At 45.5% G+C, this 27,712-nt stretch overlaps 1 protein-coding gene across 8 annotated transcripts in view; it reads right to left on the bottom strand.

The window, feature by feature from the left end:
- Nucleotides 1-27,712, bottom strand: part of LOC125457243 (rho GTPase-activating protein 6) — a 497,221-nt gene that overhangs the window by 142,767 nt on the left and 326,742 nt on the right. For all 8 annotated transcript variants that reach the window (XM_048541196.2, XM_048541197.2, XM_059650414.1 and 5 more), the window contains exon 2: nucleotides 9,837-9,996. In XM_048541196.2, the coding sequence (XP_048397153.1) occupies nucleotides 9,837-9,996 (160 nt within the window). The remainder of the gene's footprint in view (nucleotides 1-9,836; nucleotides 9,997-27,712) is intronic.

Genomic DNA, 27,712 nt, shown 5'->3' with positions numbered 1-27,712 from the left:
AAACAGCTCTGCCAATCATCCAACCCAAACTTTGGGTCCTCTATGTGGATGACATCTTTGTCATCACTAAACAAAACAAATTAGAGGAACCCTTCAAGACCATCAATAATACCCTTTACTGGCATAACATTCACAAAAGAGGAAGAAAACAACAACAAACTGCCATTCCTAGATGTCACAGTAGAGCGAACAGCCAATGGGGAACTTCAAACCAGCGTCTACAGGAAAACAACACATACAGACCAAATACTGAACTACAGGAGCAACCATCCCAACACCCACAAACGAAGCTGCATTAGAACATTATTCCAACGAGCCACCACACACTGCAGCACAGAGGAACTACGCAGAGCAGAGAAAAATCACCTATACAGCGTATTCAAAAAGAACGGGTACCCAATGAACACAGTCCGCCGATTCCTCAGCAATAAACCCAAACAGACAAAAACGGGCTCAGAAACCATAACCACTCTCCCCTACATCAAAGACATTTCTGAAATGACTGCCAGACTACTCGGACCTCTTCGCATCAGGATAGCCCACAAACCGACCGACACACTAAAACAGCAGATAATGAACTTAAAAGACCCTATACAGACAACAAGCAAAACGAACGTCATCTACAAAATACCTTGCAAGAACTGTGACAAACACTACATTGGACAAACAGGCAGAAAGCTAGCCACCAGGATACATGAACATCAACTAGCCACAAAACAACATGACCCACTATCACTCGTATCCTTACATACAGATAAGTAAGGACACCACTTTGATTGGGACAACACATCCATCCCAGGACAAGCCAAACAGAGACACGCACGAGAATTCCTAGAAGCATGGCATTCCAACCGGAACTCCATCAACAAACATATTGGCTCCAAATCAATCTACCATCCTCTGAGAAAAAGCACAGGAAATGACATCATCGACCCAAGGAAACCTAACCAGATAAACAGAAAGCGGGACATAACACCAGCACTTCATCGGAGGCTCACTGTTGATGTTACCTAGAATGGTGACAAAACAACTGGGAACACACCTTCAAGCTCAGTGAACCAGCTTACATCTGGAACAAAATAAAGACCCACTCTCTTGTGGACAGAGAGGAGGAGAGCGCTGTGTTGGAGGTGAAAGGAAGATGTCGGTTTGGCTGTGCATCCTTGCAACCGGTGGATCTTAATGCTGGCTTCGGCCGAATGCTGGTTCAGGGGAGCATCCAACCTGCAACGATGGCTGCGGCAAGTGCTCGTGCCCAGGTCAGGGGGTCCGGAACACCATCCGTGTTTCCGTGAAGAAGGTGGATGAAGGTGCACCTGTGGACCGCACCTTCTTCGTGAAGAGGGTCCTGTTGGACTGTTGTGGGTTTGCTGCTGCGGACCTTTACTGCCTGCAGGATTTCCCGGAGGAGGTTTTTACGATGTGACCTTCAGGAGTGCCAAGCTTTGCAAGCACTTCCTGGAGGTTTTCAAGGAGAAAGGAGGTGAGGGCCCCCTCTCTGTATTGACCGCTGTCCCGCTGTTTGTGATGCCAGCGCAGAGGAGCCGTATGGTGACTGTACACATGTACAACCCGCATGTGCCAGCAGTTGATGTCCTGACCTTCCTTGGAAGGTACGTGAAGGTGGAAGGGGACCTAACTGACATCATGGACCCCTTTGGGATCTGGACCAATAAGAGGCAGGTCAAGGTGAAGCTGAGGATGGGCGTGGACGGGAACGTCGTACACCCACCGTCCAGCTTCGCGATTGGCGGGAGCAAGGGCTACCTGACCCACCTAAAGTCTGCCATGCCTGTGGTAGGTCAGGTCACGTGGCGGCCGACTGCAAAGCCACCATCTGCAGGAACTGCAGGGAGGAGGGACACCTTGCAAAGGATTGCCCACAAGAGAAAAGCTGCAACCTTTGCGGGGAAGCGGGCCACCTCTATAGGGCATGCACGCAGCGGGAGACCACCTACGCCCAGGTCGCCGGCAGGGGCAATGCGGAGCCAGACCCACCGGAGGAGAGGAAGGCACCAGGGCCCTGCAAGGACCCCACTAATGTGCAGGAGGGCCAGGTCGTGCAGGAGGGCCCAGCCCCACAGGATGGGCCCAAGGCCAGCAAAGCGCCCCTGCAGGCTCCGCTCCCCCCTGACAACCCGGAGTCGATGGAGGCGGCGACACGCGACCCAGGGGAATGGACAACAGTCCGGAAAGCGAGGAGGAAGGTGCGTCGACGGGCCCAGGAACCGCAACTATCAGGCGGGAAGAGGCAGCTACAGGGGGGCTATAACAGCTCCTCTGACGAGGGGGGTTCGGAGACGGCCCACCCGAAGCAGAAGTTAAAGATCTCAAGGGAGAAGGAAAGCAGCACCACGCTTCCAGGTGACGGGAGGCGTCCCGAGGCTCCCTCCGACACCCAGTCACGTGCAGCTGGGGCACTGGAGGGCCCCCCGGAACTTCCAGGCAGGAAGGAGGAAACAGCGCGTCCCCAGCCTGACCCTCCTGCCGCCGTACCCCCGACAGGGGGGATGCCACCCAGAGGCAGCACGGACGGTTTCCTGAGCCCAGAGAGCATCCAGCAGTTAGCCCGAGCAATGGGCATGAAGGGACAGATAGAGGGGCTGGACATTGGACTTGGGGAGGGTACTGCGGTCACTGCCCACAATGGGGGTACGAGTTGCAAGCATTAATGTGCGCAGCGTCAAGTCCACCGCAAGATGTGTGTCCACGCTGGCCTACCTGACCACCGTCAGGGCGGACCTCCTGTTTCTGCAGGAGTGCGGGATACCGCACTTCAGCAGGTACGGGAAATGGTCCGGTGCCTGGACCTGTGGGCCTTCGATCTGGTCGGGGGGGGGTAACGACTGTTGCTCCTCGGGCCTGGCTATTCTGCTGCGGGGGCGCAACTTCACCATCTCTCAAGTTCAGGAGGTGGTGGGAGGGGCGCCTCCTAGTGGCTGACATCACCTACAGGAACGCTCCCCTGAGGCTGATCAACGTGTACGCCCCAGCGGTACGGAGTGAGCGGTTGGCCGTCCTGCAACGGCTTCCACCCCTGCTGGCTACGTCCAGGCCGGTCATCCTAGGCGGAGACTTCAACTGCATCATCGATGCAGATGGAGGATCTGGCGTGGGGACAACGGGTGGGGGGAGTCAACTGGACGTCACGTCCAGATTCGTGATGGGCACGGTGAAGGACGCCAAGCTGCTTGACGTCTTCAGCACCCCTGCAGACAGAGTGCAGTGGAGGTACACCTGGTCGCGGCCAGACGGGTCTATTCGCTCAAGGATAGACTTCCTGTTCGTGTCACGGACGTTCTCGGTCAGGTCCACCAGCGTCGAGCCGGTGTTCTTCTCTGACCACTGCCTCCTGCTGGCCGACTGTCACTTACAGGATGACCAGCCCGCCGGCAAGGGGACATGGAAGCTCAACACGACTCTGTTGACCCCAGAGAACGTCGAGGATCTTAAGAGGGAGTACGCCGGTTGGAGAACCGTGAAACCCCTCTTTCAGTCTCCGGGCAAGTGGTGGGAGATGGTGAAGGAGAACATCAAGAGGTTCTTTGTCCTCAAGGATGTTCAGAAGGCGAGAGAAGGGCGGGGAAAGCTGTTGCAACTCCAGAAAAGGGTGCAGAACCTGCTCCTTCTGCAGTTTATGGGGGTCGATGTCACGGAGGACCTCCGTGAGGTGAGGGGCCAGCAAGCCTCGCTCTTCGCCGCGGAGGCCTCCAGGATAATCTTCCGGTCCAGGGTCTGCTCCGTGGAGCAGGACGAGACGTGCTCGCATTTCTTCTTTCAGAAGGTGCACAAAGAGAGCTCTGTGCTTAGCCGGCTGAAGGAGGACAACGGCTCGCTGACGTCGTCTCGGCCCGACATTTTGAGGATCAGCAGATCCTTCTATGCCAGACTGTACGACACAAAGCCCACAGACAGCACGGCCTCCCAGTCGTTCCTGTTGTCTATCATGGAGGTCTTAGACGACGGCACGAGGGAGTGGCTGGACCGGCCGATATCCCTGGACGAGCTGACCGGAGCCCTCAAGTCCTTGGAGAGAATAAGACTCCCGGGAGCGACGGCTTACCGGTCAAGCTGTATTCCGCTCTGTGGGACCTGGTCGGCCAGGACCTGCTGGAGGTGTACGATAGTGCACTTCGGGCAGGGGAAATGTGCAAGTCCATGAGGAAGGACATCATCACCCTCATTTACACGAGGAAGGGGAGAGGGAAGAAATTAAGAATTGGCGTCCCATTTCACTATTGAACGTGGACTACAAAATCCTGGCCAAGGTCATTGCCAACCGGGTCAGGTCTGTCCTGGAGTCGGTGATTCACCCTGACCAAACCTGTGCTGTGCCGGGCAGGAAGATCGCTGAGAGCCTCGTGCTCATCAGGGATACGATCGCCTACGTACAGGACAGGCAGGTGGACACCTGCCTCGTCAGCCTGGACCAGGAGAAGGCCTTCGACAGGGTCTCTCATGCTTATATGAGGGACGCCCTCTCCAAATTGGGGTTCAGGGAGGGCATCCGCAATTGGGTCCGGCTGCTCTACACCAACATCGTTAGTGCAGTCTCGATCAACGGAATCGGACAGTTTTCCTGTCAGATCTGGAGTCAGGCAGGGCTGCCCGCTCTCTCCTGCCTTGTTCGTGTGCCGTGTGAAGCCCTTCACTGCATCCATCAGGAAGGATGTGAGCCTGAAGGGCGTGACTATCCCAGGCAGTGGAGGCCTTCAGGTCAAGACCCCCCTGTACATGGACGATGTCGCCATCTTCTGCACCGATCGTCGGTCGGTGAGTAGACTATTAGACATCTGCAGCCAGTTTGAAATGGCCTCGGGTGCCAAAGTCAATAGGGGTAAGAGCGAGGTCATGTTCTTCGGGATCTGGGACGACTGCTCCTTCATCCCCTTCACTGTCAGGACAGGCTACCTGAAGGTGCTGGGTGTTTGGTTTGGTGGAGCTGGGGCATGCACTAAGACTTGGGAGGAGCGTATCACCAAATTGAAGCAGAAGCTGGGCAGGTGGACGCTCCGGTCCCTCTCCATCACGGGTAAGAACCTGGTTGTCAGGTGCGAGGGGCTTTCGGTACTGTTGTATGTGGTGCAGGCCTGGCCTATTCCCTGGACCTGCGCCGCTGCGGTCACCCGGGGCATCTTCCACTTCATTTGGGGGTAGAGGACGGACCAGGTCTGCAGGGACACCATGTACAAAGACCTGGAAAATGGGGGAAAGGACGTACCGAACGCCACCCTTGCCCTGATGGCTACCTTTGTGTGCGGCTGCATCAAGCTGTGCGTAGATCCTCAGTACACAAACACCAAGTGTCACTACTTACTGAGGTTCTACCTGTCCCCGGTGTTGCGAAGGATGGGCCTGGCCTCGTTGCCGCGGAACGCTCCGAGTAGTTGGACTGTTCCGTACCACCTGTCCTTCGTGGAGAAATTTTTGAAAGGAAACACCTTTGACCACAAGGCCGTCAGGCAGTGGTCAGCACGTAGTATCCTCGCGACCCTTCGGGAAAAGGAGAGGGTGGATCCCGTCGTGTGGTTCCCCACGCAGACTGCCAAAGTCGTTTGGCAGAATGCCTCATCACCAGAACTTTCAAACAAGCACAAGGGCATTGTATGGCTGGCGGCGAGAGGGGATCTGCCAGTGAGATCCTTTATGCATGCCCGGAATCTCTGCGCCACCGCACGCTGCCCTCGAGGTGGCTGCGGGGGGGACGAGACTGTCGATCACCTCCTTCTGGAGCGTGCCTATGCGCAGGAGGTCTGGAGGGGGATGCAGTGGTATTTGTCGAGGTTCGTCCCGAGCAACTCCGTGACGCGGGACTCCGTGCTCTACGGGCTGTTTCCCGGGACGCACACCGAGACCAACATCAACTGCGCCTGGAGGACCATCAATGCGGTGAAAGACGCTCTTTGATCTGCCCGCAACTTGCTGGTCTGCCAGCTGAAAGAACTGACCCCGACCGAATGTTGCAGACTGGCGCACTCCAAGGTCCAGGACTACATGCTGAGGGACGTGCTAAAGCTTGGGGCAGCCGCCGCCAAGGCGCGGTGGGGAAAGACCACGGTATGAAACCCCTCGTCCAGAATAGAAAAAAGGGCCCTATCTGGTAACTGGGCCCAGCTGGCGCCTTCCCCAACCGGTCAGGGGGCCAACTGGGACTGTGTGGGGTGACGACTGCCGGGGTATTTTCTTTGCTTTGTTTTTTTTCTTCTTTGTTTGTTTTTTTTCCTTTAATTGGTGTACGTACCCCCTGGGTAACCCGGAGCGGCTTGCATGACTGGGTAGGTGTATAAGTCTTTTATTTTTTTGTACATCTTATGAATAAAGTATATTTTTTCAAATAAAAAAAGGTGACGAAACGTCTGAAAACGAACCTTCCAGCTCAGCGAGCAAACTCACATCCAGAACAAAGGAAACAATTTCATAAGATAGTGCAAGTAACAGGGTAGACAAGGGTGAACTGACGAATGTAGTAAATTTGCATTTTCAGAACACATTCAAAAAGGTTTCCACACAGAAGTCTGATAAACAAGTTAACAGCTCATGGAATTGGGGATAATATATATTTGTAAATTTGAAGATTGTCTAATGGGTCAAAAGGTCATTCTCAGGATGTCAGGGTGTAAACAGAGGAATACTGCTAAAGATCAGTATTTGAACTTCAGCTATTTGCAAACCAAATCAACAACTTTAATGAGGGAATCATGCATAATCATATCCATGTTTGCTGATGATTTGAAATTAGGTGAGCAGGGCTCTTGTGGCACAATAGTAATATCACAATCTCTAGTCCACAAATACTAGGTTCAAGTCCCATCTACTTATGACAACTCTCAACGTGTCTGAAGAGACTCATTTGAAAAAAAATCTACAAAATTAGGAAAGTAAGCTGTGGGAAGGGCGTAACGAGACCAAAAGTGGAAATGGACTGGTTAAATAACTATGCAAAAGATAGTGGGTAAAGGATTAAGAGACAGACAGAGAGCAAGACACACAGACTGACAGACACAGACAGAGGGGGGTGAGGAGGAGAGAAGGAAAAAAGAAGGGTGGGGGGGGGGCGGAAAGAGAGAGAGAGGGAGAGGCAGAAGGAGAAAAAGAAAAAAGGAGCTGCATTCTTCCCCAGTGGAGAGTTGACTTCTGGAGTAGTGTCCAAACAGAAAAGGTAAGGCTAAGCGTTCTTAGTAGGTCTTAAGCTCTCTTAGTTGCCCACTATGACGTTTTGATGTATTTTTGGCGCATAGTGCGTGTCGTGCCTCCCCGGTGGCCCCGCTGGTAAGCCCAACAGTCCTGGCTACTGGGTGACCAAACGACCAGAAAAAGTACGAGACAGCCGTGGTCTATACAGACCAACACTCAAAAAACCAGTATGAGTCTCCAGTTCCACTGGAGCAGTCCGGCTGGGAAGCGTCCCGGATAAACAACCTCCCCGCAGCATCGTCCACAACCGTGAGCTGCGATAAATCATTTGGTTGTACATGTGTAACATCTGCAACAAGGTCCATCTCGGTCCAGATCGAGACAGCGACATTGAGACATTACCTCCTACCATACATGGAGCTGAGATCGGTCTGACAGGAGCCGGCTCACCCTGTATTGGATGACATAGATAACGTTGAAGAAGGCACCGTAAGGGCAGCCCACCCTGCGGTTGAGATAAGCATTACCACCCAAACCTTCTACAACAAAAGTTATCGAGACATAAAGCTAGGCAGAGGCAAAGATGATAACTGAGACTGGCGAGGAAACAGCTGATGCAACTGCCTTCATGGAAGAAGTTGTTATCGAGCCAATATACGCCATTAAGACTCACTCTGTCACTGACACTCGAACTCTTAAAACTCTTCAGTGACAAGTGAGCAAAAACCGCAAACGGTGAGAAAAGATCCTCCACTGAGACATAATCCTTACAAATTTGCCAGTAACATCAGTAGGGCCCCGCTGACAATGACGATAACAACCAGCCTCATTTAACACCAGTATCACCTGGTCCTTGGTCTGTGGTGATGCTAGAGAGTACACAAACATCGACAAACGATGCAAAGACTCGGAAAAGGCACTTCCCGGAGTGTTCCAAAATAGAACTTGTCTGTGTTAAATTGTAGAGTTACAGTAAAATCTTTGTAAATTACTCATTTTCTCTGTTGCCTAATTCGACATAAGGATGTAAGTCAGTTAAACAAGTATTAGGTGCATGTGAATGGACAAAATGGACTGAGATTCATTAACGTGAGCCTGCGTATATTACTATTAGAATATAGAACATTACAACACAGGAACGGGCCCTTTGGCCGACGACGTTGGTCCGAATATAACACCAAATTAAATTAACCTCTTCTGCCAACCCATAGTCCACATCTCTCTATCTCTTGCTTATTCTTGTACTTATCTAAAAGTCTCTTAAATGCCCCTAACATATCTGCCTCCACCACCACCCCTGGAAGTGCATTCCAGGCTACTACCACTCTAAAATAAAGTTGCTTCTCACATCTCCTTTGAACTTTTCCCCTCTCACCTTAAATGCATGCCCCGAGCACGAAACATTTCAACTCCGGGAAAGACATGCTGATTGTCAACCTTATTTGTGCTTCTCATAACTTTATAGACTTCTATCAAGTCTCCCGTCAGCATCTCCTTATAGCTCATAACCTCTAATCCTGGCAACTTCCTGGTAAACCTCTCGTACACCCTCAGCAAAGGCCCCACAGCCTTCCTATAATATGGCAACCAGAATTGAATGCAATACACCAGAAGGACGTGGGTGCTTTGGAGAGGGTACAGAAAAGATCTATCAGCATGTTGCCTGGTGTGGGGGATTTTAGCTATGAAGGAAGGTTGGATAGACTGGGCTTGTTTCCACTGGAACACACGATGTTGAGGGGCGACTTTATAGAAGTTTAAAAGATTGTGAATGGTATAGACAGAGTGGAAAGAATGAGACTTTTTCCCAGGGTGGAGGGGTCAATTACTAGGGGACATAGGTTCAAAGTGCAAGGGGGTGAGATTTAAAGAAAATGTGCGAGGCAAGTTTTTCACACAAGAGTGATGAGCATCTGGAACGGACTTCCAGAGGTGGTGGAAGTAGACATAACCGCAGTATTCAAGAAACACCTGGACAAATACATGAATAGGAAGGGAATAGAGGGATATGGATCCTGTGAGTGAAGACAGCTTTAGTGTGGAAGGGCAAAAATGTGTTGGCACAGGTTTGGAGGGCTGAAGGGCCTATTCCTGTCCTGTAGTGTTCTTATCTATTAATTAGTTCATTGCCAACTCATGCTAGACCTTATTTACTTGGAGACAATGAACTATACACAGAGATTCAGTGTAAAACGTTGCTGATTTTACATCATTACACTTTTCCCTTGGGACAGGAGTGTGAAGCACAAGAAGGATTTCCAGATTGATTAACAGGCTGAAACTTATTGTATTTTCACTCTACTTGGAAAGAAAACAGCCTCATCCTTATAAAATTGGATTACTCTTTGTTATAAATATATTGCAATTTTTCCCATTTCTAATATTTTTATAAATGAGTACAAATTAGTTCAAACAAAACAAAGGAAAAAGCTCAATTTTGAGTTAAAACCGCAACGACTTTTTCTTGGAAATTGCTTGCAGCAATGAACAGAGATTAAAATTCAATCCTTACAGCCTTGTAATACTGGGAAGGTTGGCAACTCTAGTTTACAGGTCTTATTATCATCTGTAACGATCACGCTTAACTACATTTCTAACACTCACATTAGCTGGAAGCCAAACAAATGCTACAAACCATGAAAGGTTAATGTATAAACAAGGGAGCAGCAATCTTTGAGAAGCAGTCCGGAATTAGGTCTTACCTTTCGGAATTGTAACCTGGCAGCCCAAGTCATAGTCCTGCTGTAGCCGATAAAAAGCCACTTCCTGAAGCCGTACTCTCTCCAGTTCAGAGAGACTTTGGATAGGGACCGGCTTCAATCGAACACTGCGGCCCGACATGCTGTTCCAAGTAAAGTCAGCCTGTTGTTAGAAAAAGATGGTTAATAAAAAGCGATCAGATAAAAAGAACCAAGCACAGCATGGTATAGCATTATGCTCATTCTTTTTCAGTCAACACTTGACCAGGTAAACTTCAAGTGTTGGTTTGTCCCCATTGATGGCATTTTTTTTAAGCACAGCCTTGTTGCATGTGCTGAATACCAGAACTGAGTTGACAATTGTTGGGGCTAGTAACATTTCAAATCTCAATAAACCACCACAAAAGACTTTTGAAAGATTCTATGACTGAGGAAATATTCTTGACTAAGTGACGCATCAAGTCTTGCAGACTTCCTTTTCCCCCCCCTGACTGTTCTCATGCCCCTCATGAACAAGTCAGACAGGGCAGAGAACCAATTCTTTGCGCTGTCATTCCAAAACTCAGCTGGAAAAGTGAAACAGCTTCTGTTTCTAGAATGACAAAAATGTACGCGCACGGAAATCAACTAGAATATTTGTTTTAAACCAACAAAACTACCAAGCATAAAATATGTCTTCATCAATTCTGAAATGGGGACAACCACAATGAACCGGGCAGCAAATGTGATGTACCTTTGTCTAGAGCACTGACAGACACGTTTACTCTCTCAAGCTGGAAATTCAATCTGACCCCAAGTGTGTAAATTGTCTTATGCTGAAGATTCACTCCCTTGGAAACTCCTTTAATTCAGCACCTATGAATTCACTCCCCAGCGTATGCATAATAGCTTGTGTGGGTTCAATAATCAGCTCCCTGGAGAATATATGGGCCAGGCATGCTCTTCTTCGATCATCATTAAAACCAAAAACAACAGGCCAAGTTCTGCTCAAGAAAGGATATTTAAACATCATCTGTCAATGCTTACACTTGCCTCATGCCCTTCATTTCAAAGCTTTGAGAGCTGAAGACACTGCATTAAAGACGCATGGGAAGAAATAGCAGAAGAATAGAGAAATCTGAGTGGGTTACTTCAATATTAAATCAAGCAGCAAGAAGGAAAGTGAAGTTCAAAGACAAACATTTTGGAAATGTCCAATGATGAGCAGTAGAAAAGGATAAGATTCCACATTTATGACTGATAATCTTCAGTAGCAGAGGGACTGGTTGTCAGAAATGAATAACTATAACACCAGGAATATTACTCATGCTCGAAACTACAAAAGGTTAACCTTCCATAGCTAGTTTAGCTTGTATCTAGAAGCTCATTTATCTAATATTCAACACACGTCAATTATCAGGCTCAGTGAAATGTGAAATTGGTATTTGCCAGAAATTACTGGGATGTTGGCATTCAACAACATACATAAAAAGTGCCATCAGCCCTCACCATTATATCAACTGCAAAATCTAGCCAAATCTGTTGCTAAGCAAAACGTAAGGATTAAAAGATATTTTAGTGAAATATACAGAGGCTAAAAAAGGTTTATGAGTAGATACGTATTCACAGCAAAAACTAGTTTAAAACAAAGAAAGAAGACAGCCTTCAAAATCCTCTAATTTCCCTCAGTGAATTGTTGATATTAATCACAGACTACCTGCTAGAAGGCAATTTGGAACATGGAAATGCCAGAGTGGGACATCTCTTTTCACTGCTGCACTGTTTCATCAATGGCTATTCCAGAGTACCGCTCATATCATAAATGGTTTTGTAAAGAAGAAGAACACAGCATGCAATTTTAGGCGCTTATCCTTTTGCTGCTAAATGCACGATTGTTCAGACAACCATCATGTAGACACTGTTGTTCAGACTGGATGTGTTTATGTAGCTCTCGGCAAAGAAATTACAAACATTCAGGCTCTAAGATTTTGGGCTACTGGTGAGCACCTTTGTTGCATGAAACATGGATCACAAAATCTGAGCTGTGGTAAAGAAAAATGACAGAGACCCAGGAAGATGGTGGAATTTGAATTCAATAAAAATCTGGAATTAAGCGTCTAATGACAACCATGAAACCACCACTGATTGCTAAAAAACCCCACTGGAGTTCATCAAACGTCTTCCAGGGAAGGAAAGTGACATGCTTGCGCAGTCTAACCTTCTACCTTCAACTCCAAACCAATAGCAATGTGGTCGACTTTTAACCTCCCTCTGGGCAATTAGGGATGGGCAATAAATGTTGGCCTAGCTGGTGACATCTACATCTTACAAATGAATAAAACAAATCTGCAATCTCAAGACATCCCAAATAACTTTGCAGTCAATGAAGTACTGAGAATCACATCACAAAAAATCTGGTAACATTCAATGTTGGTTGAGTAATAAATGATAGGTTGGATATCATGGAGAAATCTCTTGCCCTTTCTTAAAATACTGACTTAGGATCTTTTAATCCCCTCTAGGAGGGTATATCTGACCTCAACTTAACATTTCATTTGAAAGGCATCGCACAGAATGACATTGCACTGAAGTGGCAGCCTAAGGCTGTAGTCTCATTTCTCTACAGGGGGCTTGAAACCAGTCATCTAACATAGATAAGGTGTAGAGCTGCATGAACACAGCAGCCCAAGCAGCATCGGAGGAGCAGGAAGGCTGATGTTTCAGGCCTAGACCCTTCTTCAGATTTCTGAAGGAGTCTAGGCCCGAAACATCAGCCTTCCTGCTCCTCTGATGCTGCGTGGCTTGCTGTGTTCATCCAGGTCTACATCTTGTTATCTCAGATTCTCCAGCATCTGCAGTTCTTACTATATCTTACACAGATGTTAGGTTGTGACTTGTACTACTGCTCACCCATTTGAAAGGTCAGAAATTTTACACCACCTAAGTGTATGATTTTTGTAAAGCAGGAGTTGCTCCTCTGACGGTCACCAAAGTACAATTGTTTGGAGAAACAAATGTTCAGGTGATCATGCATTTCATTGACGGTTACTCGGTCAGGGAAGGTTTCAGATTGCAGTATGTTTGTTATTTTCAGACTAGAAACAATCACTGAAAACTTGAAATACTTTAACATTGTTTTGTGTTGTTAAGTACACTGATACCTTTTTGTCCTGACAGGTAGAGGAGGTATTTACCAATGACAATGGAGAACACTTGCCAGCAAGCGATACAGCTGCCGGGAGACCCAACATTACTTCTTTTAGGAGAAACAGCAGGAATTAAGCAACATACAAGCTTAGGCGGCCAAGGTCTGACCTTTCCTCGAGTTCTCAGAGACAGAAATCTCAGCAGCTAGTGGTGAAAAAGTGGCAGACACTGGTAACGAACATACCAAAGGCTTCAGACCAGCAAGGGACCCAGCTCACAAATGACAGAGTAGCAGGAGGACAGAGGGGTTTTTACAGTAAAGAGGAAGGGGATGGCTCTCCCCATCCTGATGCTAAGACCCTAAATCAAAACAGTGTTTTTGAATGAGAAACCTTCCTGGGAGCCCACAACCTGACACAGCTGGGTTTGCTGCATAGGTCTCGCACATTGCAACTGCTTCATCTGTTACCGGTTCAATCCTAGGAGATGTCTGCGTGCATTCTAGAGGCAGGTTTCCTACCTGACATCTTCCCATCCCAATTAAATGCCAGCCCAACTCCAAACTCACCTTGGGGAGGGTAATAAATTTCACCCATACAGCGTTCATCCCAAGAACGTTGAATTTTGTTGGTAGCTGGATGCAAAATAAAAGATTACGGCATGCAATCCTCTTCAAATTCATGCATTCTTTCAGATAAATCCTCATCATACAAGTCATGAGTATACTTTCACGCTATCCCATGATTTCCTGCCTTGAAGACCCTCTTTGACCAAGGTTTTAGTTATTCTTTTTAATATCTTCTTTGTCTAGTTCAGTGTCAATTAAGACTTCAGTGCAAACTCTTCCTGCATTTCCTAGATTAATAATGCTACATTAATACCCTGTTGTTGCTTTCACCTACATTACTGATGATATTCATAGAAGAACAATGGGGTCCGGCTGCCAACTCTCAGATATACAAAGGAATAACTGTATTAGGGCAAGGCAACTAAAACTTGTGTAGATTTTATGCTAATTGATGGCTGTCTAAAAGAAAAGTTCATGCTAAAACTGTGCGCTAGAGTTGAATTCGTTTACCATGTTTGCAGTGTATCAGAACAGAGACTTTAATTCCCAAAACGATCACTGAGTTCCACATGCAAATGGACAAACACAAGTAAGTGCCATTAAACTGATCTTCCCTCTCAGTATTTTATACTAGTTACTGTAATTTAGTATACTCATTTCAAGCAATAACATGTAAATGTTGTCTTCTAATTATTTTCTGCTACTGGATCAGTGGTTGCCTTCCTTCCTTAGTCAAAGGGTGAAGGATTCAAATGCAACTTCAGACATACCAGTCACAGTAGCTCTGTCTCAAAGTGAATTTTAAATCCCCAGATATTTGCATCTGCTGGTTGGGAGAATGGGTGCCCCACTTTTAGTACAGGTAATGGGAGTCCACAGAACCCTCCTGCTGTATAAGACTGATCACCTCATTCAGTGGTATAGAAATGTTTGGATTCATTGGAGTAATGCCCATGTTGTGGTTTTTCAGGTTACTTCTTTCACTATTTCATAACGTTCTCCAAGGGAATAGGAAGGATGATCCATTTTACGAAAAGTGTGTTCGACAGCCAGAATCCACATTGCACTCTACTACAGACAAGCGTCCTGCCAAATGAATGGGTTTATCATAAACAAAGCTAAAGAGCTCTCAAGTACAGCCAATGTTATATTATTAACTTGCAGTCAATACAACACGTACAAGATACTGAGATGAATGGTACAAATCATGTAAGTCTCGGCACTTGGACTGCAGATAGTATCAAATTTCCAATAAATACTATATATAATTGACACAAATGAAGGCACCGTTCTCAACCATCTGTGGAACTTGTCATTTCCCTGGTTGACCACAGTTGGTACTTGAAGTGTTTGCTACCTCTCTCAGTATGTGTTGCAAGGCAAAGGCTATTGGAGAAACTTTGCTGCCATCAATTTTCTTAGTCTGATCTAGTGATTCATTATAGAGGGATAAACCACCATACAGCATCAACAGGAGAGGTGCAGTTTTAAGATAACAAAGTTGTTTATTGCATGATAGCAATAATTATATTTGGCCAGGCATAACTACTACAAAACTGGTACAAACACATCATATGCTCCTTCCGAAAAGCTACAGGAGGACTCATCTCATTCCATGTGTAGAATTGGTACAGGCAAAGTAACATTAACCCCTCCAGAACCATTACGTAATGTAACAGAATTCATATATCTTATTGTTTTAAGGAAGGGTCAACACAAACCATCGATTTTCCTAACTGCTCGTCCCCAGGTTTCAAGCTGGTCAAAAAAGGATAACTGAATCTCCACCATCTCTGTCCATTTCCTACTGTATCATGACGGGGCATCCCACTCAAATTAGACATGGTGTTAAACCAGGGATCAAGGCCTTCATTATCAACACCCCAGGATCAAGCTAATCCAATAGAACCAATCATTAGAGTCTGGTTCTCAGACTGGCTAAGCAGAGCTGTAAGCCAGCAAGCAAGCGAAAACTGTTTCGGTTTCAGTTTCAAAGTTAACCTGAGAACTAGCCACTTAATATTTCACTGCAAGAAGCTTCAAATCCTACTGGTAACTATTTTACAAGATCCTTAGGTTCAACTTCAAATCATTGAATTCATTCAAGAATTTACAGTCCTGCCATAAAGAAGTTGGATATAGTAAATCAAAGACTGAATTAACTATAAACTGTGAAAGACCACGTTCTATTTTAAAAATCTCAGACTCTTGATGCTGAATTATATAACTGGAGTGGACCTTCTAAGGATAAGAAAGGACAAACCTCATTCCGTACCGAACACACTGCTTACAGGCAGTAAAGGAATACACACATTTAATATACCAAAAAATATCGTACAAAAGAAATTGGTCTAATTTTCAGTAAATTATTGAATTCCATGGAAAGACATCAATGCATTTCAATCATACTATACAAGAAACACTCAATGTACATAGCAAGGACTGAACAAATGTGGCTAAAATTCCAGAACATATAATTTAAGTTCAATAGAAAGTAATGATTAATGATGTGAGTTTTTTCAGCACATCACTTTTGGGATAATAATAAAACCTCAGAGAAATTCCAATGAATATATGAATGGTACACTGGCACACATCTTTCCAAGTGATACACAAATCCAGAAAATGAAGTGAAGCAAATCACATCTCGCAAAGGCTTTTGAAAGAAACTTAATGCTTTAATTTTCCCCTGGAGAGTTTTGTCCAAAATTATAATTTGAATAGTCATCCTAACACAATGTGATTTCTGTGCATGTTTTAAGAGCAACATTGATTGTAATTGCTGCTATCATTTTATCTTCCCACTTCTCTGTTGGAAAACAGTATGCAATTGTGATTGTGAGATAATAAAATGTGAGGCTGGATGAACACAGCAGGCCCAGCAGCATCTCAGGAGCTCAAAAGCTGACGCTTCGGGCCTAGACCAATGTCTCTGGACATCAACGCTGAATTCAGAGTCTGAGCTCTGGTCTCCATTCATCAGGATTGTCTGAATGGCATTCAAACTAGAATTGGGAGTTCTACCACTGAGCCCATGGCTTGCTTTCATTAATAAAACTAGTGCTAGCTTTCATGCATGGTGCAGGTAAGCTGGCTGCTGGAAAACAAAAAATAGCAGTTGTTTAAATATTAGGCTGACAAAAACAAGTCTTATCCTTTAAATAAAAATGTAAGCAAATAAACAAAACTTGCTTGACTTTCAAACATAGTCCCTTAATTCAACCAACACTAGTGTATTATTAAACAAAGGATTAGCAGAAAATGCCAAAAAACAAAAATAATGGCATTGCAATCCGGCAAGTCAACTATTATTTCCCAACATGGCTCATTTAGGATGCATGATGATTTTCTTTCTCCCCCTTGCTCAGACCCAACACTTGGCTAATTACTTTTGCCATTAGTTGACCCATATTAGGATCCTTGTTGAGAGTTTCTTACATTTTCTGTTTTCTGAAAGCTAAATATGATTAGCAAATAAATTGTTTTGTTGTCAGAACGGTAACAATCAATTTCCACTGCTCCCAATTAGATGGTAAAAACAAAGCAACAAATAATTAGGAGATGAATTTTTACTTTTCATTGAACTATATGCTGTGTTCACACTGAAACTGGAAAATGCATTTTTTTCAGGTAGGTAGAAAGTTGAGGAAAATGCCCAAGTGTTTTCATGCCTAAGTGTTGTCGACGTCCATCAATGAATACACACACTTTTAGTTTGAGGCTATAAAAGCACAGTTTAAGATATAAATTTTTCTTTTACTGATGGTCAAAAGAGTCAATAATAAAATTACATATACGTAACATCATGCCTAGTTTAATTACTGGTCAACTTTGGGGCAATGAGCAGATGGGCAAAGAAAAAAATCCTTTGTGCAAAGAACCTCCTCAAATTCTTTACATGACCTGTTAATTACTGCCTTATACGTCTTCCATTTCCACAGAACCATGAACCTATAGTACTGTGACACAATATATTGTGTGTTATGTCACAAAGGCTTCTAGATGCAACCGTCCTTCCCAGAACTCCACAAAGATTAAATACAAACAAGACTGGACAACATCCAGGCATGGGTGAAAAAGTGTCAAGTAACGTTTGTGCCTCACAAATGCCAGGCAATTATTATATCATCACTCCTTGACATTCATTGGGTGTTAGCATCACTGAATATTCATTATCAACATCGAGGCAACCATTGACCAGAAAATTAACCGGTCTAGCGAGATAAATATAGCAGCTACAAGAGCCGTTCAGAGGTTAGAAATCACGCAGTGAATAACTCACCTCCTGATTCCCATAACTTGTCCTTCATCTATCAGGGACAAGTCAGAAGTACGATGGAATACTTTCCACTTGCTTGAATAACTGCTTCAAATCACACAAGAAGCTCAACACCACCTGAGAAAAAGCAGCTTACTTGATTAGCAGAGATAGTAAGAACTGCCAATGCTGGAGTCAGATAACGCAGCATGGAGCCGGAGGAACGCAGCAGGCCAGGCAGCATCAGAGGAGTAGGAAAGCTGATGTTTCAGATTGAGACCCTTCCCTATTTCTGGAGGAGAGTCCTGACCTGAAACGTCAAGACCCTTCTTCAGAAATGGGGGAAGGGTTCCCACCCAAAACATCAACTTTCCTGCTCCTTTCATGCTGCCTGGCCTGCTGTGCTCCTGCAACTCCACATGGGGTTATCTCTATTTGATTGGCATTCCATTTGATATTGTCAAAAAGTTCACTCCCTTCACCACTGATGCACACAGTGACAGCACTGTACCATCTACAGGACGTACTAAAGAGGATTCCTTCAACACCACCCTCCAAACTCTCAAACTGTACCACCAATGAGATTAAAGGCTGCAGGTACATGTGAACATCACCATCTGCAGGCTTCCCTCTGAGCCACACAACATTCTGACTTGGAAATACATCACCATTCCTTCAACGTCACTGGGTCAAAATCCAATTCCCACCTAACAGCAGTGAGTGTAATCTTACACTGTGAAATGCAGCAGTTTAAGAAGATGGTTACCTTCACCTTAAAAGGATGTTGCCAGGGTTGGAGTATTTGAGCTACACAAAAGGAGAGGCTGAATAGGCTGGGACTATTTTCTGTGGAGCATCGGAGGCTGAAGGATCACCTTATAGAAGTTTATAAAATCATGAGGGGCATGGAGTCAAGGCCTATTCCCCAGGGTAGGGGAGTCCAAAACCAGATAGCATAGGTTTAAGCTGAGGGAGTAAGATTTATAAAAGGGACCTAAAGGGCAACTTCCCTTTTTTATGCAGAGGGTGGTGTGTATATGAAATGAGCTGCCAGAAACAATGGAAGCTGGTACAATTACAACATTGCAAAGCAATCTGGATGGGTACATAAATAGTAAGAGTTTAGACAGAGTGATAATGGGAACTGCAGATGCTGGAGAATCCAAGATAATAAAATGTGAGGCTGGATGAACACAGCAGGCCCAGCAGCATCTCAGGAGCACAAAAGCTGACGTTTCGGGCCTAGACCCTTCATCAGAGAGGGTGATAGGGTGAGGGTTCTGGAATAAATAGGGAGAGAGGGGGAGGTGGACCAAAGATGGAGAGAAAAGAAGATAGGTGGAGAGGAGAGTATAGGTGGGGAGGTAGGGAGGGGATAGGTCAGTCCAGGGAAGACGGACAGGTCAAGGAGGTGGGATGAGGTTAGTAGGTAGGAGATGGAGGTGCGGCTTGGGGTGGGAGGAAGGGATGGGTGAGAGGAAGAACAGGTTAGGGAGGCAGAGACAGGTTGGACTGGTTTTGGGATGCAATGGGTGGAGGGGAAGAGCTGGGCTGGTTGTGTGGTGCAGTGGGGGGAGGGGACGAACTGGGCTGGTTTTGGGATGCGGTGGGGTAAGGGGAGATTTTGAAGCTGGTGAAGTCCACATTGATACCATTGGGCTAGAGGGTTTCCTAACGGAATATGAGTTGCTGTTCCTGCAAACTTCGGGTGCCATCATTGTGGCACTGCAGGAGGCCCATGATGGACATGTCATCTAAAGAATGGGAGGGGGAGTGGAAATGGTTAGCGACTGGGAGGTGCAGTTGCTTATTGCGAACCGAGTGGAGGTGTTCTGCAAAGCGGTCCCCAAGCCTCCGCTTGGTTTCCCCAATGTAGAGGAAGCCACACAGGGTACAGTGGATGCAGTATACCACATTGGCAGATGTGCAGGTAAACCTCTGCTTAATGTGGAAAGTCATCTTGGGGCCTGGGATAGGGGTGAGGGAGGAGGTGCGGGGGCAAGCGTAGCATTTCCTGCGGTTGCAGGGGAAGGTGCCGGGTGTGGTGGGGTTGGAGGGCAGTGTGGAGCGAACAAGTGAGTCACAGAGAGAGTGGTCTCTCCGGAAAGCAGACAAGGGTGGGGATGGAAAAATGTCTTGGGTGGTGGGGTCGGATTGTAGATGGCGGAAATGTCGGAGGATGATGTGTTGTATCCGGAGGTTGGTGGGGTGGTGTGTGAGAACGAGGGAGATCTTCTTTGGGCGGTTGTGGCGGGGGCGGGGTGTGAGGGATGTTTTGCAGGAAATGCGGGAGACACAGTCAAGGGCGTTCTTGACCACTGTGAGGGGAAAGTTGCGGTCCTTAAAGAACTTGGACATCTGGGATGTGCGGGAGATGAATGCCTCATCGTGGGAGCAGACGCGGCGGAGGCGGAGGAATTGGGAATAGGGGATGGAATTTTTGTAGGAGGGTGGGTGGGAGGAGGTGTATTCTAGGTAGCTGTGGGAGTCGGTGGGCTTGAAATGGACATCAGTTACAAGCTGGTTGCCCGAGATGGAGACTGAGAGGTCCAGGAAGGTGAGGGATGTGCTGGAGATGGCCCAGGTCCGGAGGCTTGGGGACCGCTTTGCAGAACACCTCCGCTCGGTTTGCAATAAACAACTACACCTCCCAGTCGCAAACCATTTCCACTCTCTCTCCCATTCTTTAGATGACATGTCCATCATGGGCCTCCTGCAGTGCCACAATGATGCCACCCGAAGGTTGCAGGAACAGCAACTCATATTCCGCTTGGGAACCCTGCAGCCCAATGGTATCAACGTGGACTTCACCAGCTTCAAAATCTCCCCTTCCCCCACTGCATCCCAATACCAGCCCAGTTCGCCCCCTCCCCCCACTGCACCACACAACCAGTCCAGCTCTTCCCCTCCACCCACTGCATCCCAAAACCAGTCCAACCTGTCTCTGCTTCCCGAACCTGTTCTTCCTCTCACCCATTCCTTCTTCCCACCCCAAGCCGCACCTCCAACTCCTACCTACTAACCTCATCCCACCTCCTTGACCTGTCCATCTTCCTTGGGCTGACCTATCCCCTCCCTACCACCCCACCTGTACTCTCCTCTCCACCTATCTTCTTTTCTCTCCATCTTCAGTCCGCCTCCCCCTCTCTCCCTATTTATTCCAGAACCCTCACCCCATCACCCTCTCTGATGAAGGGTCTAGGGCCGAAACGTCAGCTTTTGTGCTCCTGAGATGCTGCTGGGCCTGCTGTGTTCATCCAGCCTCACATTTTATTATCTCAGAGTTTAGACAGATATGGCTCAAATGCTGGCAAATGGGACTAGGTTAATTTAGGATATCTGGTTGACATGGAAAAGTTGGACTGAAGGGTTTGTTTCCATGATGTGGAGGTGGTGGCTTTGTGGCAATGTCACTGGACTAGTAATGCAGAGGCACAGGCTATTGCTTTGGAGACACTGACGTAAATCCTGACATAACAGCGGGGAGAATTTGAAATCAGTTAATCAATCCAGATTTCAAAACTGGTTTCAGTGATGAAGGCCATGAAACATCAATTGTAATTAGAAAAAAGTTCGCTGATCCGCTAATGCCCTTTGGGAAAGAGATCTGCATTCCTTACTGGGACTGGCATACAAAGGACATCAGGTCCACAGAAATTTCTTTGACTCTTCACTACCCTCAAAAAGGCCTAGGAAGGCCTTAGTTCATGTGCAATTAGGAAACGGGAACAAATACTGGCCCAGCCAGCAATATCCAATGTTTTATATTCTGCGAGCAAAATTTCAAAAACGTGGACGGTGTCTAGCCTGGTTTGACTGCACTCCTGCTAAGCATATTGAAACTTTCCATCGTCTCAAAGGCAATATATGAATTTAAAGTTGTTGCTACACGTTTCAAATTCGACTTCAGTTAAAATGTCTCCAGTCACATCATTAATAAATAATATGATTCACTCATAGAAATCACCATGTGCACACAAAGAGTCTATACCACAGCACTAAGCTCAGTAGAAAACTCATCACACAGATAAATGCACTGTACAGATAAGATATGTGTACCTCTGAGATATACCTCTGAGCCAGGAGGCCTGGGTTCACACCCCAACTACTCCAGAGGTGTTGCAAAATATCCCTGGACCAGTTGATTAAGAACACCAATAAATCAGCTTAGGACTTGTGGCATTGTGGTAATCTCCCTACCTCTGAGCCAGAAAGGTTGATTAAAATAATTAACACAGATTTACCCTGTTGAGAGCTCCAACAGCATAGCAGTAGCATCCTCACCTCTGGACCAGAAGTCCTGGTGTCATGCATTAAAGTAAAAGCAAGTACAGATCAGGTAGAGATTTATCACTATGGAAAACCAGCAAATACTCAATGCAATAAAGCATTTCTCTAAATGTCCACCTTTTCATAAAGAAAATTACTTCTATGCGCTACAGATTATTTAATATAAGGTACTTGAGTAGATTTGTAGCTTGGACTGTGGCTGCTGTGGTTGGTTCACTCATGGCGCTGTTTCGTTAGTTCACACAGATGTTTCATTACCCTGCTGGGTAACATCATCAGCGCAGCTTCCAATGAACTACGGTTGTGTTGTCCCAACTGGTATTTAAAGTAAAAAAAAATTGGTCACTTAATTTTTAGTTTTTCTTCACAGTGGTGTTTACAGGGTCTAATTCTACATGTTTATTTAGGGCCTTCTTGGTGGAAAACCAGGCCTCTAGAAATCCCCCAGCTTGTCTCTGTCTGGCCTGTTCTAAGATCCTGATGTTGTCCCAGTCAAACTGGTGGTTCTCCTTATCCACGTGAATGGAGGCGAGTGAGTACTAATATACTTAACTCATTGAAAAGCAATCATTCATGAACAAAACTGTGATAATTCTAATCTGTCCCACTTTCATCAATTTGCTGCAGTATTTCATCCATTGTCCCCAAGGTTCAAGTCTTTGAATGCAACACGAGAGTTGATGTTAACAAAGTGTAGAGCTGGATGAACACAGTAGGCCAAGCAGCAGCTTAGGAGCACAAAAGCTGATGTTTTGGGCCTAGACCCTTCATCAGAAAAGGGGGATGGGGAGAGGATTCTGAAATAAATAGAGAGAGAAGGGGAAGTGGATAGGAGATGGATGGAGGAGAAGATAGGTGGAGAGGAGAGTATGGTTGGGGAGGTGGGGAGGAGATAGGTCAGTCCGGGGAAGACGGACAGGTCAAGGGGGCGGGAGGAGGTTAGTAGGTAGGAAATGGAGGTGCGAGGAAGGGATAGGTGAGAGGAAGTACAGGTTTCGGAGGTGGGCACGAGCTGGGCTGGTTTTGGGATACAGTGGGGGGAGGGAAGATTTTGAAGCTGGTGAAATTCACATTGATACCATTGGGCTGCAGCGTTCCCAAGTGGAATACGAGTTGATGTTCCTGCAACCTACGGGTGGCATCATTGTGGCACTGCAGGAGGCCCAGGATGGACATGTCGTCTAAGGAATGGGAGGGAGAGTCAAAATGGTTCGCGAGTGGGAGGTGTAGTTGTTTATTGTGAACTGAGCGTAGGTGTTCTGAAAAGCGGTCCCCAAGCCTCCACTTGGTTTCCCCGATGTAGAGGAAGCCACAACGAGTACAGCGGATGCAGTATACCACATTGGCAGATGTGCAGGTGAACATCTGCTTGATGTGGAAAGTCATCTTGGGGCCTGGGGTGAGGGTGAGGGAGGTGGTGTGGGGGCAAGTGTAGCACTTCCTGCAGTTGCAGGGGAAAGCGTTGGGTGTGGTGGGATTGGAAGGGAGTGTAGAGCGGACAAGGGAGTCACAGAGAGAGTGGTCTCTCTGGAAGGCAGACAAGGGTGGGGATGGAAAAATGTCTTGGGTGGTGGGGGCAGACTGTAGATGGTGGAAGTGTCGGAGGATGATGCGTTGTATCCGGAGATTGGTGGGGTGGTATGTGAGGAGCAGGGGGATTCTCTTTTGGTGGTTATTTCGGGGGTGGGGTGTAAGGGTTGAGTTGCGGGAAATGCGGGAGACACGGTCGAGGGCATTCTCAACCACCGTGGGGCGGGGGGGTGGGGGGGGGGGGGGGGGGGGAGAGATGTTGCGGTCCTTGGATCTATCCCACATTTGCTGCTGATGGACTCACTAGAAAACCTACTAGCCAACAAAATGCCTGTGGAGGATCAATCTCTGTTTGGGGAAGCTGTTGGGAGTGAACGTGGCTCCAATGAGCAAAATATTACGGTCACTGTTGAGAGACCTAAACCTCAGGGATTGCTGCTGTTTTGGTCCAGGGAATGCTACCTACTGCCAGAGAGTAGGCACACAAATGACAAAGAACACTGTAAAAAAAGAAGTTGGAAAGGGAGAGGTAGTTTCGTATGCTGATTTGGCAAAACAAACTGGTGTGACCAAGGAAAATATTTTACATTAAAAGTGGTTAGGATTTGGAAAATATGTGTTGCCTGATATCAAGGCAGATATGGATTCAAATTAGCATTCAAAGGAAATCAAATAAATTCTTGAAGAAAAAATTAGGGAAAAACAGTACCAGAAACTTGGGGTGGGAGGTGTTTGGTAGAGTAGGAGCGATTGCATCATTCTTTGGGAGATACAAAAAAAACGTCTGTGCAGTCAATTAGACGAATTCTGTGCTACACTGTTCTATTTCTAGAATGCCATAGGGCATCACAAAAATGGTCAACAGCAGCTGTCAAGAGAAAAACAGTGGGGCCTGAGATTTCTCTCCCCTGTCTGAACTCGCTCCAAGAGTTGAGTTGGTCTTGGAGTCTTATCACTAGATGATTTTCACCAGGAAGACGTTCAAGATTTGAGAGAATACCCTTGTAACATGCTGAGGATGGCTCAATGGCTCAAATGACTTGCGGGACACTACAAATAGTTACTGATCCAATCTTCAATCTCCAATCTTGACATGAATCAACTTCAGTTAACATTTACGACCTTAAAATCCAAGTCTTCATTCCTTCCACTGGGTGAGTCTCCCATGCTACCCTCTTTTCTGTCATATCCTCCATAACATTTCCATCCTATCCTCCAATCTTGTATCTTCTGCTGTCCTCTCTGCAAATATGTTTGCGCTTTTAATTTCCAAATATGTTGCTCTGATTTGATTTTGAATGTCTCTCAGTGTAATTTGTTCTCCCATTAATACTTTTGAACAAATGATTGCCAATTTCAAAGGCTCTGCACATGTTGGTAGCTTTCTTGAGAGCAGCTTTCTCCTCTCTCAATTAACATGTCCTTTTAGTTGGATCTCTTATGTCCAAGACAATCATATCTCAGATGAGGCCGTCTCTCAGTTGTCTAAACGCTTGGCACTACTTTCACATACTGATAATTGTTTCCTTCCCTATGAACTCCAATGCTGAGTACATACTATTGACAAGTAACACTGACATGGGGGTTCAAAGGAAGTCTTCAAAGCTTTCAAAATCACTCATCTGGGTTCTTTAATTCTCAGTGAGGTTTGGGCTGCAATACAGTTTGGTAAACTCATTCCATAGAGCTGAAAACAGGGACTGTCTTTTTACTTGCTCTGTCTTCTTAAGGAATTCAGTTGTTATTTCATAGTTCTACTAGCATAGAAAAAAAATTCAATTGACTAATTTCACCTTTCATTGCCAGCAACATGGAGAGAAAAATTCAAAGCGACACACTGTTTTGAAGTTGCAAACTGCAGTTTTAAATTTCTTTTATTTTAAAAAGAGTAGCTGATTTTCTTGCTGTGATTAAAAAATTCACACAATCTCTACTTCACACTTCTGAGTTTTGTTTCAAGTTGTGGTGTTTAATGTCTGCCAAAAACTAAAGTTATAGCAAGTTACAGCAGAGGTCAATGACTATAGCAAATCAGCTAGTACACTATGTACAAAAGAATTCTTTCCAAACAAGCCACATGTGGCTAGTGAAGAGCTGATATCTTGGACAATATATCGTTATTTAGTTACTATTTGTTAAAAGTTTCCCTCTTATGCACAAATCAGAATAAGAGCCATTTTATCAAATACCAATTTCAGCAGTATGTAATTTCTGTTTCTGATCTGTCATTGACTCCATACAGTGGGTACAAGCTTTGTGAAGACTTCTAGTCTGTGTATATATTGACTATTGCCAATATTATAGAGAAATGAATTCAAATCACCTCCAAGAGATGTCTGTGGCCTGTTTTATTGTTTGAAATACAGGCAGAAACTTCAGCAATGGCAAATCAAGCAAGTGAAATGCTTGACACTTCACAAACTCAAACAGCGAGTGAAAGATACAATGGCTTGCAGTTCTGCACTGTACTGGAATGTAACTTGTAAGGAAATGAGATAAATGGTACTATCAATGATCCTCTCTTGCAAATACATCAGATATTGGGAAGGCTTTGGTAAAGAAAGTTTTGACTCTTCCAATAATCCCATGAGTTCATGCCCAGTAGTTATACTCAAATAAAGGGCACTGTGTGGGTGTGTGAAGGAATAGATTGCAGATCCATGTTAGAGCTACCCATGAGAGCAGTAAAAAGTTCAGTCAAATGACAAAACAATTATATCTTGTTGAAAGGAGTTGCAGTGCTCCTTCGTTCTTCAAGGAGAAAACAAGATATCTCGTAATATCTTGCATTTTAACCTCCATTTACAGGATAAACAATAACATTGCAGACTCCCCAACGGCTTCTAAAATGGATGGCATCAATTCCTCTTCCCACTCACGACTAAGGTCAGAGACATCCTCTTAATTCGGACAACTTTGTTGCAAATTAGGAATATGACCCTGGATGAGAAATCGAATAGGAATTAATATAATTTAAGTAGCTTCAGGAATAATAAAAGAACAAGTCAAATCTCCAAAGTAAACTCATTAAGTTACAAAGGAACAGCTGAAGATTAAGTCACATTTCATCCCATTAAAATCTTGATCAATTTACTGTGAAATTTAAATATTTTGTTAAGTTTTAAAAACAAACTTAATTGCAGCTCATTTTACAAAGTATTTGCTACCAAAGCAGTAAATACATTTGTTGCGATGACTTGCAGAAAACATCAAATCTTAAGAAGATATCCTGGGTTTGTTGTAACAAACAGCAAGTGTTCTAGCTGGCTAGTACATTAATCCCAAAGCCCAATGAAAAGGTTAAAAAGTTGAACTTTCTTGAACTATGCACTTTGCATGTACATTTGTGCACCTATTAAGACCACTCGTACTGTGTTTCTTCAAAAGAAATGGATTAACCTTTCAGGAAAAGTCCTTTAACTCTTGACTGACTGTTTTTATGGCTTAGCAGAGATATTCCCCCATTTATTTAGTAATGTGAATGCCCACAAACCTTCTAACCAGGGATACAAGAGTTTTGTGTCTGTGTTTTAACCCAGGTGGGCTTCATAAGGTCTGGAAGTCAACTGAACTGCTCAGCATGAGTTCTGGGAGATTTTAATTGGACCTTAATTTGTTGTCAGTCATCGGTCCCCCACCTGAATCAAACAAGAGCCAATAAGACAAAAGGAGGTGGGGGATTTCAAGTGTTAGGTTGCAGCTGCTCGGGACTCCGGAACCATTCCCTGGAACCTAGGAAAGCACTCAGCAGCAGGTAAGTCGTGATCAAAGGAGAACAAGGGGGGAAAGCTTCAACAATACGCCCCAAGGTTTCCTTGTGGAGTCTAGAAGAGCACGATTGCTCAGGCAGACTACAAGGAAACATAAAAAAAATTAAAATGATATAACTTTCTTTGGTCTCGGCTGACCCAGTACCAACTCGTTGCCAGGTTACACTGGCAAGGCTAGCAACAGCAAGTGACTTGCACCACTGATAGTAAAATTTGTGGGGTGTCCAGATGACATCAAGTCCCTACTTTTTATGCAGGTACAAGACAGCAAAACCCATACCGCCCATTACACAGTGAACAGAAAGGTAAGTAGTACCCACCATTATAACCACCCTTC

The sequence above is a fragment of the Stegostoma tigrinum genome, chromosome 12 (genome assembly GCF_030684315.1).
Source record: "Stegostoma tigrinum isolate sSteTig4 chromosome 12, sSteTig4.hap1, whole genome shotgun sequence".
In the NCBI taxonomy this organism is placed as follows: Eukaryota; Metazoa; Chordata; class Chondrichthyes; order Orectolobiformes; family Stegostomatidae; genus Stegostoma; species Stegostoma tigrinum.
This window is presented reverse-complemented; position numbering and strand designations above follow the sequence as displayed.